The sequence below is a fragment of the Haematobia irritans genome, chromosome 5 (assembly GCF_050003625.1).
Source record: "Haematobia irritans isolate KBUSLIRL chromosome 5, ASM5000362v1, whole genome shotgun sequence".
NCBI classification, from domain to species: domain Eukaryota; kingdom Metazoa; phylum Arthropoda; class Insecta; order Diptera; family Muscidae; genus Haematobia; species Haematobia irritans.
Window position 1 is genome coordinate 160,351,559 of NC_134401.1, and position 18,477 is coordinate 160,370,035.

Genomic DNA, 18,477 nt, shown 5'->3' on the forward strand with positions numbered 1-18,477 from the left:
AATTTCGGTTTTAACCGGTTAACCGGTTTTGAGCAAAATAAAAAACCGAAAACCGGTTTTTTAAAAATTAGAATTTTCAGATAATAAAAAATAGAATTTTTGGATAAAAATAAAATGTTTACAAAATTTTCTATAGAAATAAAGTTTTGAAAAAATTTTCTATAGAAATAAAATTTTAAGAAATTTTTCTATAGAAATAAAATTTTGACAAATTTTTCTATAGAAATAAAATTTTGACAAATTTTTCTATAGAAATAAAATTTTGAGAAAATTTTCTATAGAAATTAAATTTTGACAAATGTTTCTATAGAAATAAAATTTTGACAAAATTTTTGATAGAAAATTAAATTTTAACAAAATTTTCTATAGAAATAAAGTTTAGACAAAATTTTATATAGAAATAAAATTTTGACAAAATTTTCTATAGAAATAAAATTTTGATACAATTTTCTATAGAAATAAAATTTTGGCAAAATTTTTTATAGAAATAAAATTTTGACAACATTTTCTATAGAAATAAAATTTTGACAAAATTTTTCTATAGAAATAAAATTTTGACAAAATTTTCTATAAAAATAAAATTTTGACAAAATTTTCTATAGAAATAAAATTTTGACAAAATTTTCTATAGAAATAAAATTTGGACAAAATTTTCTATAGAAATAAAATTTGGACAAAATTTTCTATAGAAATTAAATTTTTACAAAATTTTCTATAAAAATAAAATTTTGAGAAAATTTGCTATTGAAATAAAATTTTGACAAAGTTTTCTATAGAAATAAAATTTTGATACAATTTTCTATAGAAATAAAATTTTGAAAAAAATTTTATAGAAATAAAATATTCACAAAATGTAAATTACAATCAGTCAACGTGTATTTTCAGCGAAAAAGGAGCACCTTAACGGCATTCAATTTTCCTGTCAATATTCTATAAATTGTTAATTTTATTACAATGAATTTTTCACTAATTTTCATAATTTCGGTTAACCGGTTTTGAACAAAATAAAAAACCGAAACCCGGTTTTTTTAAAATTAGAATTTTCGGATAAACCGAAAACCGTCTTTTAAAAAAACGGTTATTTGGAAACCCTAAAGCCCTATACAATTTTCTATAGAAATAAAATTTTGACACAATTTTCTATAGACATAAAATGTTGACAAAATTTTCTATTGAAGCAAAATTTTTTATAGAAATAATATTTTGAGAAAATTTTCTATAGAAATAAAATTTTCAGAAAATCTTCTATAGAAATAAAATTTTCAGAAAACTTTCTATAGAAATAAAATATTTACAAAAGTTTCTATAGAAATAAAATTTTGACAAAATTTTCTATAGAAATAAAGTTTTGACAAAATTTTCTATAGATATAAAATTTTGACAAAATTTTCTATAGAAATAAAATTTTAAGAAAATTTTCTATAGAAATACAATTTTGAGAAAATTTTCTATAGAAATAAAATATTTACAAAAGTTTTTATAGAAATAAAATTTTGACAAGATTTTCTATAGAAATAAAGTTTTGACAAAATTTTCTATAGAAATAAAATTTTGACAAAATTTTCTATAGAAATAAAATTTTGACAAAATTTTCTATAGAAATTAAATTTTGAAAAAAAATTTATAGAAATAAAATATTCACAAAATTTTCTATAGAAATAAAGTTTGGAATAAATTTTCTATAGAAATGAAATTTTGCCAAATTTTTTTATAGAAATAAAATTTTGATGAAATTTTCTATAGAAATAAAATTTTAAGAAAATTTTCTATAGAAATAAAATTTTGAGAAAATTTTCTATAGAAATAAAATATTTACAAAAGTTTTTATAGAAATAAAATTTTGACAAGATTTTCTATAGAAATAAAGTTTTGACAAAATTTTCTATAGAAATCAAATTTTGACAAAATTTTCTATAGAAATAAAATTGTGACAAAATTTTCTATAGAAATAAAATTTTGACAAAATTTTCTATAGAAATAAAATTTTGACAAAATTTTCTATAGAAATTAAATTTTGAAAAAAAATTTTATAGAAATAAAATATTCACAAAATTTTCTATAGAAATAAAGTTTTGACAAAATTTTCTATAGAAATAAAATTTTGACAAAATTTTCTATAGAAATAAAATTTTGACAAAATTTTCTATAAAAATAAAGTTTTGACAACTTTTTTTTATAGAAATAAAATTTTGATAAAATTTAGAAACTAAATTTTGCCAAAATTTTTTATAGAAATAAAATTTTGATAACATTTTCTATAGAAACAAAATTTTAACAAAATTTTTTATAGAAATAAAATTTTGAGAAATTTTTCTATAGAAATAAAATTTTGAGAAATTTTTCTATGGAAATAAAATGTTGACAAAATTTTCTATGGAAAAAAAAAATTTGACAAAATTTTCTATAGAAATAAAATTTTCACAAAATTTTTTGCAGAAATAAAATTTTGAAAAAAATTGTGGATATCTATGTTACTCAAATGCAAGTTGGGAACTTAACTGACTAACATTTTGCAATTAAAGTCAATTTGGGAGAAGATGTTGACAATTTGCTTTTTGTTAGCAGACAGATAATTCCTACACCCTCAAAAAAAATCGCTTCTCTAACATATGTTCCAAACATATTTCGCAGGAAGCACATATATTATTGAATACTGCCGAAACATTAATATGTTTGTTTTATGTGAGCATATTATATGTTTGGAGGCATTTTTAGTCCAAAAATAGTATATGCTTGGAAGAATTGTGCTCATTCCCTCACATAATTTTCACTTCCACGAAATTTTTGAGTTCTTCGCATCTTTTTCTGTAATACAAATATGTCGTTTTTTTTCAAATGTCTATTCTCTTGGTTCCGAATGTCTATTCTCTTTATTCCGAATACTCATTCTAATATTCAAATTAAATAATATTTAGACTTAGGCATATTAAATTGTTGGCCTTATCATGAAACAGTTTTCCGAAACAACATACAAGCGGTTTCACAGAAATTGCTCTCATTTCATTCTCTCGATGTATTATGTTGATATCTTTTTATTCAACCCTCCCGGTTTCCATCTCTATTTCTTTCTCTATACTAACTCTCTCTCTCTCTGTGTCGCTCTCTGAATAAAGTATCACAACATATATATGTTTACTCGAAATTTGTAAATTTATATATGTTTACATTCACACATATTATTTTTATGAAACATTCATGCCCCAAACATAGTATATTCTAACATATTAACATATGTGTCCCAAACATTTTGTGTTAGTTTAGGAACATTAAATGTTTGCACTTAAATATATTGTGTTTAAAAATTGTACCTGAAACACATTTTGTTTATATCGGAACATATGAAAAACATATTTTTCTAACAGTGTATAGGATCTATATGAAAAATACCTTCTGAGTGTTGGAAAATTGTGAATCCCCCATTTTTAGTGGAAAATTTGTGTAGGACAGAATTTTGGCATTTTTATGTTAGTACCAATTAAGAGCTAACTTATTGCCCAATATGTGTAGAAAAGTTTTCCAATAAAAAACTCCATACATCATTTATTGAAATTCTTCACACCATGTGGGAGTTTATGGTATGAAATCTTACAAATTATTTGATTTTATTGGGAACGCCAACAATTTTGTCATAAATAATGCCGCAGGAAGTATAGAACACATAGTCTTGTTTTTTATTTTCAAATGCGTATGAAAAAAATATAGAAAATTCACAGACGCCCACAATAATTGTTGTGATCATTTAAATTAACTTCAAACCTAAATAAGAATGTTCATGCTACATTTGTCCGTCCGTCCGACCATACAATTGTCTACAAGAGCTGAAATAAAAAACAATTTCAATAAATGTTAGAACAATTTCAAAATATTTGTAATAAATTTTTAAATTGACAATAGAAGCTGAGATAAAAATTAATCGATATTTGTGTTTGTATGAACAAAAATCACAATCCAAAAAAAAAAAAACGAAAACGAAAATGTGAAATACTTCAGTTCAACTTCCGCCGATAAGAAAAATAAAATGAAACGAAATTCTTAAACAAACAAAAGAACACAAAAAAAAGAAACAAAAAATAAGGCTAAGAAGTTAAGGTACTTGGCAAGATCAGATACATGTATCGATGGTAATGAGTTCTGGTGAATGCTAGCGGTTGAGGTGACTAATAGCGTCAAAAGCATTTTTAATTGAAATTCGAAAACCAGCAGACCAGAAACACTTGATGGTTCATCCAGACCAGTTCAATAAATTCTGCTCATATGTATATCGAACAATACCAGAATCGATTCATTCACTCAATCCTTAAAGCAATATCTCACAAGAGACCTGTAAAGGTGAGATTTTAGCAAGGCCACTGTTACTTTCGAAAGTCATTGAACTTTTTTTTGTGGATTTGGTGAACATATTCAAAACCAAAAAAAAAAAAAACAAACAAAAAAGGTTTTCAAAAAATACCCCCCTCTGGTTAAAGATGGGAGTGAAGTTATCACAAAAGCTGGTGGTGTAACATTTGCAGGGCCATTGGAATATAAACTGAAGTGGTATTCAATTTTGATTTTGAATATCATCTCACTGTTGGAGGCTGTTATTGTCAATAATATTGCATAAGAAGCTTTAATTGTCAGAGTGCAGGATGATTGATTAATGATTCTTCGGATATTAAATAACAATAATACGACATCTGACTTCCGTAAGCAACACCTCATATTAATTCCTTGGAAAATTTAAAGAGAAAAAATAAGGCATCTCTGCCAATATGATTGAAAAATAAGTGGAAAATGCCAAATTTGGTTATAATCGATTATCATACCCTACGGAGTAATTGGCATACATGGTACACTGAAAAAAAAAAAAAACATGCCCGGTTCCAAAGAATTTGTCTTTACACTAATGATTTGGGTATTGATTCCGAGCTAGAGAAGCGGGGAATTGAAGTAAGGATACATTGGAGCTACAATTCTCTTTTAACCCTTATCCTGTATTAATGAGTCAAAATTGCCCAAAACAATTTTATATGAGTATATTTTTTTTATATGATCATTATTTCGACTTTTTAACTTTTATTATTTTTTTAAATTTTTTTATAAGAATTTTATTCTAAAGAACTAGTTGAGTTTACAGCTCTGTTTGGCTGAGCCTTTTAAAAAAAGTGCCAAAACAATGTTTAAAATACATATATATGAATAAATTTCAAAATAAAGTTGTGAAAAACATGTCCTATCCTAATTTTAAGCGAATTTTTTCGTTGTAGTCAAGATGCAAAAACAAGGAAAAAACTTTTTCTCAGAGAAATGCGCTTTTTATGCCAAGCAAAATTCGAATTGGTATTTTAAGGACATGAAATCGTTGGTTTCACGATAATATATTTTTTTCAGAGTAGTTGATATTATACAGAGAGGCCTCTGGATGACTGAGAAATGGGCGAAAGAGAATGGTCTTTGGGTAAATCCTGCAAAGACGGAACTAGTCATGTACTGCAAAGATCGAAAAACTCCCACGGTTAAGCCCACACGGATGAAAAAGACTGTTTTTCATATGTTTGGCTATAAACATTATATGTTTGGAACACAAATTTTTAAACACAATATTTTTGAGTGCAAGCATATAATGTTCATAAACTAGCATAACATGTTTGGGACATATATGTTAATATGTTAGAACATATTATGTTTGGGACATAAAATGTTTGTAAATATAATATGCTTGGATGCAAACATATATTAATTTAGAAATAGCCTATAAACATATATGTGTTTAGTAGCTTGGAGCGCTATTTAACAGGGAGCGATATTGAATTAAGTTGGTGGTTGTTGCTTGTTATTACAAAATTAACATTTTATTTTTCCTTGGGCAATTGATCAGCTACTTCTTTGATCCTTACAAACTGTGTGGTCCGCTGTTTCAATCCCCGTCCGGCAAAAGGTAAAATTAAAATAAAAAAATCATACAATTGAATAATTTCTTCTACAATGTTTGTATTACAGAAAAAGGTGCTAAGAACTAAAAAATCTCGTGGAAGTGCGAAAGATGTGGGGGAATATACAATTGGGCAGAAACAAAATTTTGAGCATTCAGGTCGAAAACCTATGTTGTTAGCACCTATATTACCTGTTTATTTTCATAATTCATTATGATTGTAAATATATAAATAAATAAATAAAATTTTGAGCACAATATTGTTTGGGAGAATTTTTTTTAAGCATATAATATTTTTGGGTGCAAAATGCTTCCAAACATATTATATGTTCACATAATAACATATTGTTTTTTGGAAGACAACATTATTGAATTTGGATACAAAAATACAAAATGATTGGAACTTAGACTACCCAAACATATATTGTTTAGACCAATATGCTTTTAAACATATTATATATTGGAAGAGATCAAACATATAAATGTTTGGGCAATACCCAAAAATATATATGCTTGAAGCAAAATATGTTTGGGAGTATATGTTACAGAAGCGATTTTTTGTGAGCGTGCATATATAGAAAAAAATTTTGGTAGATTATTTTTTGCTCGAGTGGCAACCATGATTATGAACCGATATGGACCAATTTTTGATTGATTGGGGATCGGCTATATATAACTATAGACCGATATGGACCAATTTTGGCAAAGTTGTTAGAGACCATAGACTAACACCACGTACTAAGTTTCAACCGGATCGGATGAAATTTGTTTCTCTTAGAGGCTCCGGAGGTCAAATCTGGGCATCGGTTTATATGGGGGCTATATATAAATATGGACCGATATGGACCAATTCTGGCATAGTTGTTGGAGACCATATACTAACACCACGTACCAAATTTCAACCGGATCGGATGAAATTTTCTTCTCTTAGAGGTTCCGCAAGCCAAATATGGGGATCGGTTTATATGGGAGCTATATATAATTATGAACCGATGTGGACCAATTTTTGCACGGTTGTTAGAGACAATATACCAACACCATGTACCAAATTTCAGCCAGATCGGATGAAATATGCTCCTCTTAGAGGCTCCTCAAGCCAAATCTGGGGATCGGTTTATATGGGGGCTATATATAATTATGAACCGATGTGGACCAATTTTTGTATGGTTGTTAGAGACCATATACCAACACCATGTACTCAATTTCAGCCAGATCGGATGAAATGTGCTCCTCTTAGAGGGTCCGCAAGCCAAATCTGGGGGTCCGTTTATATGGGGACTATACCTAAAAGTGAACAGATATGGCACATTTGCAATAACATCCGACCTACATCAATAGGTTAGGTTAGGTTAGGTTAGGTTAAAGAGGCAGCCTGATTAAATTTCAGGCTCACTTAGACTATTCAGTCCATTTTGATACCACATTTAACTAAAAGTACCTATTACATATGGGCACTTCTAGTCTTAACCACTGAACCTTCTCTATTATTTACTTTTGTGGAACCAACCAGATTGCTCCAAAAACATTAACAAACTGCTTAAGTTAACGTTTTCCAGGTCCGCCAGTAATCTAAAGCTATATGCTCCTAAAATTCGCTTATGCCTTACACAAAAAGCAGGACACTCACACAAGTGGTGTTTAATTGATTCCTTTTCCTCCACATCATGACAGCTTATACAATAGTCATTATACTTCGCACCTATAGTTTTTGCAAATTCGCCTATCAGGCAGCGACCCGTTATAGCAGATATCAGGAGTGCTATCTGACGCCTTGAGAACACTAGCATATCTAGAGTGCGGTTTAAGTTTAAATGGGGCCATATTTGCTTGGTGTCGTTACAACCATTGCAATTCTCCCATCGAATATTGGCCATCATAACAGCCTTCTCACGCAGTAAGAGCTTGCAGGTGGCCAGAGGCATACCAACAGATTCTAGTTCCCCTGGAATATGTAAGGTAGTTCCTAGCCTTGCTAACACATCTGCTTCGCAGTTCCCCGGTATGTTCCTATGGCCAGGCACCCATATTAGGTGAATATTGTACTGCTCAGCCATCTCGTTGAGAGATTTGCGGCAGTCTATGGCCGTTTTCGAGTTAAGGAACACAGAGTCCAAGGATTTTATTGCAGGTTGACTGTCTGAGTATATATTAATGCCAATATTTGTTAGAACATTACTTCTCAGCCAATTCACCACCTCTCTTATTGCCAATATTTCAGCCTGAAAAAAACAGTGATTAGGTAATCTTTTCGCTATTCGAATTTCCAGATCTTTAGAATATACTCCGAACCCCACATGTCCATTCAATTTGGAGCCATCAGTATAGAAATCTATATATCTTTTGTATACCTTCATATGGATATCATGAAAGCCATAACTTACACGTCCTTGGGTCTGGGCTAGATGTGGCAGCGACTCTATGTTTAATATAAACACCGCATGTCGTCTTGGTCCATCCACCTCATCCAAACGACCAACCTTCCAATCGGAGGTTGGAAGATCGGGGTTACATTCTTTTAGTCTCTCTAGTATTGACTCAGGATCAGGAGAGTTTGCCGGTATCCATGCATGTGCTCTAGGTTTAGCCGGTATGTCTTTTTTATCGACTAACTCTAAAGCGGCTCCTTCCCAAACTTCACCAATTAGCATCAATGCAGCTTTAAAGCAATCTATAGACCTCTGGTCCGCAAAAGCTATTAACTTATATCGTCCTTGATACCATCCAGCATCTTGTTGTCGAGGACTTGGTCCGGGAAACTTTTTTCGCACCTCTGAGTAGACACCAGACATCGCGTTCTCAATTTCCCCCCATTTTTGGAATCATACCGTCCAATGCTCCTTTATTAATAATAGCCATCACAAGGCTGTCTTTTGCAACTGAGGCAAACGATCTTTGAGCCCGTTTAGAGGATGGCAGCTCATCCGATGATCGTTCCCTTTTTCCAGCTTCAAGAATTCCTTGAGCCCATTTTAAGGAATCGCTTTGCTTAGCCGACAACGTGCTTGGGTCGACTGAGCCTAATTTCTTTAGGATAAACAAAGCATTTCTTCGTTCCTTGAATCTCTTCCGAGAGGGATTGCCTCCTTTTGATGTCGTCACCTTAGAAAACGTTCGACTTGCCAAAGTGTCACCGCCAGTCGACCCGTCTACAGGTCGACTAATTGGGCCTGACTCTTGGTCGCTGCCCAAATTTATAACTTCAATCGTTACCCATCCACTGGGCCCTGAAGTTAGCAACCCAGTGGATGACTTTGAATTTCGCTGCATGGTGGTTTATTATTTCCACCACACGTGAAATTCGTAATAAGTACTTATTACGATGAAATACTCCGCTATTAGAAAATACGTCCGTTCAGTTCGACGGTTGAATAAATAATAACAACTACTTGTGCCAAGTTTCAAGTCGATAGCTTGTTTCGTTCGGAAGTTAGCGTGATTTCAACAGACGGACGGACGGACATACTTAGATCGACTCAGAATTTCATAACGACCCAGAATATATGTAGTTTATGGGGTCTTAGTAGTGTTGGGCATTATAGTTCAGTGTAGTGATCGCTCACTTCAGCTCTTTTCCGATCAACGAACTAGTTCGGTCAGTTAGTTCATTAGTTCATTTTCGGCTAGAGACCGGTTCATTTGAACTTCTGTTTTTGCTTTCTTCCAGTTGATCATAAATGAAATTTATTAGCTTTGCGTTGATTTATTCATCCCAAAAAACACATGCGAAAGGAATCCCGAACAGCTTATGTGCAAACAAGATCGATATGAGCGCAAAGGCAGAAAAATGTCCAATTATTAAGAAAGCGAAAATAACTGAGCGAACAAACTCATACAATGTGCTTAGCTAGTTAAACTGATATGGTGAACGGAAAAGAACGATAGATGTGAACTAGTTCAGTTCGCTCATTTAAGTGAATCGTTCAATTGAGCTAGTTCGTTCGCGAACTACCCAACTCTAGGTCTTAGAGCAATATTTCGATGTGTTACTCCTATGGCGGAGGGTATAAATATATATCGCTGTAAAAAAACTAAAGCAAAACTCTAACTAAACTTACATTTGTAATTTCCAGTTTGACAGATAAACCTAACACATCGTGTCAGGTATAGTCATTGATACACTCAAAAAAAAAAACTGAGTTATTCAATCCAAAGGTTTCAACCTTAACTTAAAGATCTTGTAAGGAACTTTAAATCTAGCTTTATTAAAATTACAAAGACAAATATCTTAAATTTAATGAAAAATATTTAACGGTAAGACTATAGACTTTCATTTTATTAAGTGTAAATTGTTTGTAAGTTTTTCTTTTGCTAGTAAAAATAGGAGAAATATCGGTATAATTTTACGGGTTTTTTTTACCCGTTTTGATTTCATGAACACTATTTATAGAATACATGATTTATTTCATTCGAAATATTTAGTTCACAATATTATGTTATTATAAAATATAAATTTTATTTCTATGGTTTTCATCTCATTTAAGGTTAGTAGAGTGACCCTCACATTAATTTTTTTTATACCCTCCATCATAGGATGGGGGTATATTAACTTTGTCATTCCGTTTGTAACACATCAAAATATTGCTCTAAGACCCCATAAAGTATATATATTCTGGGTCGTGGTGAAATTCTGAGTCGATCTAAGCATGTCCGTCCGTCCGTCCGTCTGTTGAAATCACGCTAACTTCCGAACGAAACAATCTATCGACTTGAAACTTGGCACAAGTAGTTGTTATCGATGTAGGTCGGATGGTATTGAAAATGGGCCATATCGGTCCACTTTTACGTATAGCCCCCATATAAAGGGACCCTCAGATTTGGCTTGTGGAGCCTCTAACAGAAGCATATTTCATCCGATCCGGCTGAAATTTGGTATATGGTGTTCGTATATGGTCACTAACAACCATGCAAAAATTGGTCCACATCGGTCCATAATTATATATAGCCCCCATATAAACCGATCCCCAGATTTGGCTTGCGGAGCCTAAAAGAGAAGCAAATTTCATCCGATCCGGCTGAAATTTGGTATATGGTGTTGGTATATGGTCTCTAATAACCATGCAAAAATTGGTTCACATCGGTCCATAATTATATATAGCCCCCATATAAACCGATCCCCAGATTTGGCTTGCGGAGCCTCAAAGGGAAGAAAATTTCATCCGATCCGGCTGAAATTTGGTTCATGATGTTGGTATATGGTCTCTAACAACCACGGACAAATTGGTCCATATCGGTCCTTAATTATATATAGCCCCCATATAAACCGATCCCCAGATTTGGCTTGCGGAGCCTCAAAGAGAAGTAAATTTCATCCGATCCGGCTGAAATTTGGTACATGATGTTGGTATATTGTCTCTAACAACCATGCATAAATTGGTCCACATCGGTCCATATTTATATATAGACCCCATATAAACCGATCTCCAGATGTGGCTTGCGAAGTCTCCAAGAGAAGCAAATTTCATCCAATCCGGTTGTAATTTGGAACATGGTGTTAGTATATGATCTTTAACAACCGTGCCAGAATTGGTCCATATCGGTCCATAATTATATATAGCCCCCATATAAAACATTCTCCAGATTTGACCTCCGGAGCCTCTTGGAGGAGCAAAATTCATCCGATCCGAAATTTGGTATATGGTGTTGGTATATGGTCTCTAATAACCATGCAAAAATTGGTTCACATCGGTCCATAATTATATATAGCCCCCATATAAACCGATCCCCAGATTTGGCTTGCGGAGCCTCAAAGGGAAGAAAATTTCGTCCGATCCGGCTGAAATTTGGTACATGATGTTGGTATATGGTCTCTAACAACCATGGACAAATTGGTCCATATCGGTCCTTAATTATATATAGCCCCCATATAAACCGATCCCCAAATTTGGCTTGTGGAGCCTCTAAGAGAAGCATATTTCATCCGATCCGGCTGAAATTTGGTACATGGTGTTGGTATATGGTCTCTAACAATCATGCAAAAATTGGTCCACATCGGTCCATAATTATATATAAGCCCCATATAAACCGATCCCCAGATTTGGCTTGCGGAGCCTCAAAGAGAAGTAAATTTCATCCGATCCGGCTGAAATTTGGTACATGATGTTGGTATATGGTCTCTAACAACCATGCAAAAATTGGTCCACATCGGTCCATATTTATATATAGACCCCATATAAACCGATCTCCAGATTTGGCTTGCGAAGTCTCCAAGAGAAGCAAATTTCATCCAATCCGGTTGTAATTTGGAACATGGTGTTAGTATATGATCTTTAACAACCGTACCAGAATTGGTCCATATCGGTCCATAATTATATATAGCCCCCATATAAAACATTCTCCAGATTTGACCTCCGGAGCCTCTTGGAGGAGCAAAATTCATCCGATCCGGTTCAAATTGGGCACGTGGTGTTAGTATATGGTCGCTAACAACCATACCAAAATTGGTCCAATCACACAAAAATTGGTCTATATCGGTTCATAATCATGGTTGCCACTAGAGCCAAAAATAATCTACCAAAATTTTATTTCTATAGAAAATTTTGTCAAAATTTTATTTCTAGAGAAAATTTTGTTAAAATTTTATTCGGTTCATAATAAAATTTTCATCATTGTCAAAATTTTATTTCTATAGAAAATTTTGTTCAAATTTTATTCGGTTCATAAACATGGTTGCCACTCGAGCCAAAAATAACCTACCAAGATTTTATTTCTATAGAAAATTTTTGAAAAATTTATTTCTATAGAAAATTTTGTTAAAATTTTATTTCTGTAGAAAATTTTGTAAAAATTTTATGTCTACTTTGTCAAACTGAATTATATACGTACTGGATCGATCTTTTTTGATTTAATATATACCACGTCTGGACTTACATACAATTTAGAAGATGGTGTTAGGAGGTTTTAAGATACCTTGCCATTGGCAAGCGTTACCGCAACTTAAGTAATTCAATTGTGAATGGCAGTGTTTAAAAGAAGTTTCTACGCAATCCATGATGGAGGGTACATAAGCTTCGGCCTGGCCGAACTTACGGCCGTATATACTTGTTTATATCTCTAACACCATATACTTTATACTCCATCAAAAGGGTAAGTACTTTATGTAAGACTACCTCAAGCATGGTTTGAACTGCACTTTAAATCTGGCAACAATTTAACCAGCCATCCGCTGAGTTAAACCAAGATTGAGACTATAATAAAACTAAAGTAAAGTATGGACAGCCCCGGGGAAGAGTATAACAACATATCAGTTTAACCATTCTTAAACACAATAGCCGTGAACGGATATTATTACTGGGTAGAGAGGGGACAGGAGACAAAATATATAAATTCATATTCATAAACTAAAAGTATTTTATAACATTTTATAACATTTTGCTGACAACACAAAAATTCTGCACAAAACTGAGGAAGACAAAAGCTTGAAACGGATCAATCACACCGATAACAACTAAAATCGATGTCTGTCCCATATAAACACTCATAGATACCATGGGTCTTAATGTAAACTGGCGATTAAGAGTTTTGTTGATAAAACTGCTAACGAAGTAGATGGTTTAAATGAATAAGCGGTGATAATAAGAGTAACCCCTTCAAAACTCACAATTTTGTTTTGGATTTGACAGATACTTTAGGCACTTGATTGGCATTGTTTTGTGATACCTCGGCGTTAATAGTTCCATGATACTATGTGATTCCATGTGTGTTTTTTTAGGCTAACTATAAAGTTTGTTTTATTTTTTTTTTTGGTATGATTCGTACAAAGTGTCTGGGCCAATATCCTTGAACGGTGGAGATTTTCACACATTCGTTTTGTTTTTTTTGGGACGCTTCAATCAGATCATTTGGCAGCCAAATAATCTCACATTAAGGCTTAAACCGTTTTATGTCGAAATTTATAATCGCACGTTTGTACTATAGGCTTTATGAGTGGTATTGCAGCTTTGTCATTTGATTTGTAACTATGTGCAAACGTTTTGAGACGCACGAAAAATATGGCTGCCTACGTACCGTGCAAAAGTCCATATCGATTCGTAATTATTTGTAGACTTACCTATATACATACCTTTTTTGTCTAATATATACCACGTATGGACTAACTCATTTAGAAAACGATTAGATTCGGCCTGGCCGAACTTACGGCCATATATACTTGTTATTAAATATTTTCCTAAAAAATTGTTTTTTTATGTTACAAATCGTATTTTTTGGTATATATTTTTGTATACAGTTTTTTTCAATTAAAAATCAACAAAAATTAAAAATTATTGTAATTTGCAAAACCTTCTCAAAAGAGCATTGGTTCAAATTCCAGCGCGGATAATTTTTTTTATTGATTTTCTATTTTTACGAAATTTACTTGTCCAAAACTTTTCATTTAAAACGGTATAATTCAGAACTTTCTAGGACTTGTCCAAAAGTACTGCATCGGAAGTGGGAAAAAACGTTATCGTTGCCAGGGAAAATGTTTGGTTTACCCTACAAGGATAAGAAAGTTCCCTACATTCCCAAAAATTTTCCCTACAATTCCCCTACAATATTTTTTTGTTAAATTTAAGCAAAATTTACAAACTAAAAATGGTTCTATGTACTTTATTATCTTAACGTATATTACGTAAAAATAAATTTGTATTATCACCACGGTTGCTGCAGTTGGTAGAATTCTACCAAAAAAGTAGATTTGTTTCTGTTTGGTAGATTGGAAGAATTCTTGATGTTTTTGTACATCAAATCTGTATATAAATAAAATTTTGGAAAAAGTTTATATAAAAAACATTGAGAAATTTTTCGATCGAAATAAAGTTTTGAGAAATTTTTCTATAAAAATAAATTTTTGACATAATTTTGTATAGAAATAAAATTTTGACCAAATTTTCTATAGAAATAAAATTTTAACAAAATTTTCTATTGAAATAAAATTTTGACAAAATTTTCTATAGAAAAAATATTTTGACAAAATTTTCTAAAGAAATAAAATTTTGACAAAATTTTCCATAGAAATAAAATTTTGACAACATTTTCTATAGCAATAAAATTTTAACAAAAAATTCTATAGAAATTAAATTTTGACAAAATTTTCTTTAAAAATAAAATTTTGATAAAATTTTCTATAAAAGTAAAATTTTGACAAATTTTCTATAGAAATAAAATTTTGACAACATTTTCTAAAGAAATAAAATTTTGACAAAATTTTCCATAGAAATAAAATTTTGGCAACATTTTCTATAGCAATAAAATTTTGACAAAAAATTCTATAGAAATAAAATTTTGACAAAATTTTCTTTAAAAATAAAATTTTCTATAAAAGTAAAAGTTTGACAAATTTTCTATAGAAATAAAATTTTTACAAAATTTTGTATAGAAATAACATTTTTACAAAATTTTCTATACAAATAAAAATTTGACAAACTTTCCTAAGAAATAAAATTTTGACAAAATTTTCCATAGAAAAAAAATTTTGACAACATTTTCTATAGCAATAAAATTTTGACAAAAAATTCTATAGAGATAAAATTTTGTTTTGTTTTGTTATTGTTGGTTTTGTTCTTTAAGCATTGTTGTTGTTTTTTAGTGCAGCTTAAAACCATACTTTGACTAAACTACAAGTGTAGCTTAACCAACAGAGGAAAAGAATGTTTGTCAAATTTATTTGGGCAAAGCCCTATAGACTGCAAGATGGTTGGATGGACGCACGTTTCGGAATTACCACATTCGCTTTTAAAGGACTTTGATGGCATATGAAGAAAAAAAGCTGAGAAGGCGAAAAATTAAAATTTGCTTCCTAGAAGCAAGTACACAAAACCTAAATTTAAAAGAGTATTGTGTCTTAAAAGTTTCCTTACTTGTATTCTCTGCTTCTTTGGCTCGGAATCAATACCAAATTTTTTAAAGTAAAGACAAAATCTTTGGAACCGAGTATGCTTTTTTTTCAGTGCAGGGAGTAGCATTGTTACTATGCATGCCAAATTTGGTTGAAATCAGTTCAGATTTAGATCAAGTTTCCACATATATTTTTCGCCTGATCTACACTCATATGACCACAGAGGCCATAGTTGTACTGAATTATCGATAATAGTCTATTGTGAATACTTCCTCTATAGAATTAAGTACATTAAGCTATCTTTGCTCTAAGACGCTTTCTTCTTTACTTTCATTCCAATTTTCAAACAGTGTGCATCCCTGCTCATAACTCTATTTTAATTTCCAATATAATATTGTACACTGAAAATATTGTCGTGAGGTTTGAGATTTCGTGCGACTGCGAATTTTGCTTAGCATAGACGAAGCATTTCTCTAATTCTAATTTTTTCATTGTCCAAAAGTCAATAAACTTTTCAATTAAGTGATTTTGTCTTTATAGTTAAGTGATTCAACTTAAAATTGGCTATTTGTATTCGATTTCAATCAAACTTGGAATATGTTATATTGTTGCTATTATTTTGGTTTGTTTATAATTTTTTATTTGTTTGTCAGTGTAGCGTATGATATATTGTCGTTACCGCCCGACTTGTAACTCTTGCTCTCACTTATTTTATAATTACAAGAGTTCATTAGTTGAGTTAGCAGCTAAAGACAACGAATAATTGTTGTAATAAGTTTTGTGATTTAGATTTTGGGCCGGTTTGAAATTGAAACCATTTATGGTGAAGCATATTGGCAGCATTTTGGATAATTTGAAAATGGCTGAAATATTTCGCACTTCCATTTAAGAGTTCGAAATACAAATTGTATCAACAAATTTTGTGGTTGAGATTTTGAAATGAAAAGCCTCTGTTGTAAGCAGTAAAACACGAGAGTTTCCTCTAAAGTTGTATACAGATGTACAACTGAGGTAAGCTACCAATAACCCCCGTCCCCACCTGGCTTTACCTCTCTTTCTATGAATGATATCAGAAATTCATTGAATTCAAAGCAAATCTAGACTACCAAGATAGTTTTGCGGTGGCCATAATTACTGGTTCAATTTAAGAGATCGTCTAAGACTGAATACTGATGATATGGATTACCAAATTGGTTAAACACCTGATTGAACTGCTCTGATGCTGGTGATTTGGAATGTCTAGTGCTTAGCATAGGAGTTAGTGAAGGGGGGGGGGACTAAGGATTACCAAAGAATTTTCCAGTATTCACATAAAACGCATACTTTGGCCTGTAATTAATTTAATTGTGTGACAATTAGCCATGGTAAACACATAGCTGTTTGTGAGTAAGTTTGTCTGTCTATCCATTTTACCACCATTGTGATGTCCATAAAATTTAGCTTTCAATCCCAAATGGTTTGGTCTTGATTTTCCCTTTCGCTTTCCCTCCCCCCAAAGTGTCTAGTTTAAATGTGAAAAATGATCGATTATTTTATGAGCTTTTGCAAAATAGATTTGAAATATTGTTAAAAGGGGCCTTAAATACTTCTAATTACCAAAACTTATGAACATTTTGATAGATTTCGAGTAGGACGGAATGTTGTATGGATCCGTATGGATATATGGACGGCATGGAGCATGCTTATAACGTGGGAAATTAAGTCATTTGCTAACGAGCAAATCTTTATGTGGATCATATTTTATGGCTGTTGTCCGCCAAGTCAACCCCAAATATATCATCTTGTACTGCAATGGACATCTTGGGCGGGCATAATTTGTGAAACGTAACCATAAACACTTTGCCACAGACCACTTGTTGTTATCCATCCATCATCACATACCATAGATTCGTTTGCCGCATCGCCATATGTACTCCCAAGAGTATTGAAAATTATCACTAGAATCAAAACCGCCACTGAAAATAGATTTATTTCAAATAGGGGGGAAAAAATAAATGAGACAACATATACACTTGTTATAAGTCCATGAAATACTAATTAATTGGAAATAAGACACAAACTAGAAAATATGTCAAGAGAAAATTAAATGAAGACAGATTTCCAATGTATCTAGCAATGACATCCCAACCCATCAAATTAACAGAGCACTGTTAATGACTTAACAGAGGGTGCATATAGTAGAAGTTGACAGAGCTTTGCAAAGAGAGATTCTTTTTAAACTAAATTCTTATAGGTTCTTTTTTTCTAGAAATTGCTTCTAATGACGATTTCGATATGAGCTTTTTCCATAAGATCTCTGCTAGGAAGAGGTTGGCGGCGAAGATGATCTCACTTAGACTATTCAGTCCATTGTGATACCACAGTGGTAAACGGCTCAGGACAATATTTTTTTCAATGTACCATGACCATATTTTTAGCGCAATATGCTTTTTTTAAAATCTCAATGTGACTGTCTTTTATCCCCAAAAATCCTAACGTAAATTAAAATTTTCCACAAAGAAAGAGAAAATAAATAAAGGGTTATACGGTCAAAATTTGCTCAATATAAAATTGATGTATTTCTTTCAATTTTGCATTTAAAAAACCTGAACACCCCTCATTCTGAAGGTGTGTGTGTGTAGAATGTTGCTCCTAGTTTGATTTTGGAATTCACTCTTCAGTTGTCAAAATGCCGTCCAAGCAAGAAGAGCAGCGTATCAAAATTTTGCTCGCGCATCGCGAAAATCCGAACTACTCGCACGCAAAGCTGGCA

The 18,477-nt window shown here is 31.7% G+C and overlaps 1 protein-coding gene across 1 annotated transcript in view; it reads right to left on the reverse strand.

Moving 5' to 3' along the window:
- The window catches only part of LOC142240151 (uncharacterized), a 33,049-nt gene extending 16,481 nt beyond the window's left edge, over window positions 1–16,568 (reverse strand). Inside the window, exons 1-3 of the mRNA XM_075311858.1 lie at window positions 16,447–16,568; window positions 4,451–4,645; window positions 4,315–4,373 (exon numbers count right to left, since the gene is read on the reverse strand). Coding sequence (XP_075167973.1) covers window positions 4,315–4,373; window positions 4,451–4,645; window positions 16,447–16,568 — 376 coding nt within the window. The remainder of the gene's footprint in view (window positions 1–4,314; window positions 4,374–4,450; window positions 4,646–16,446) is intronic.
- Window positions 16,569–18,477: the final 1,909 nt, after the last annotated feature.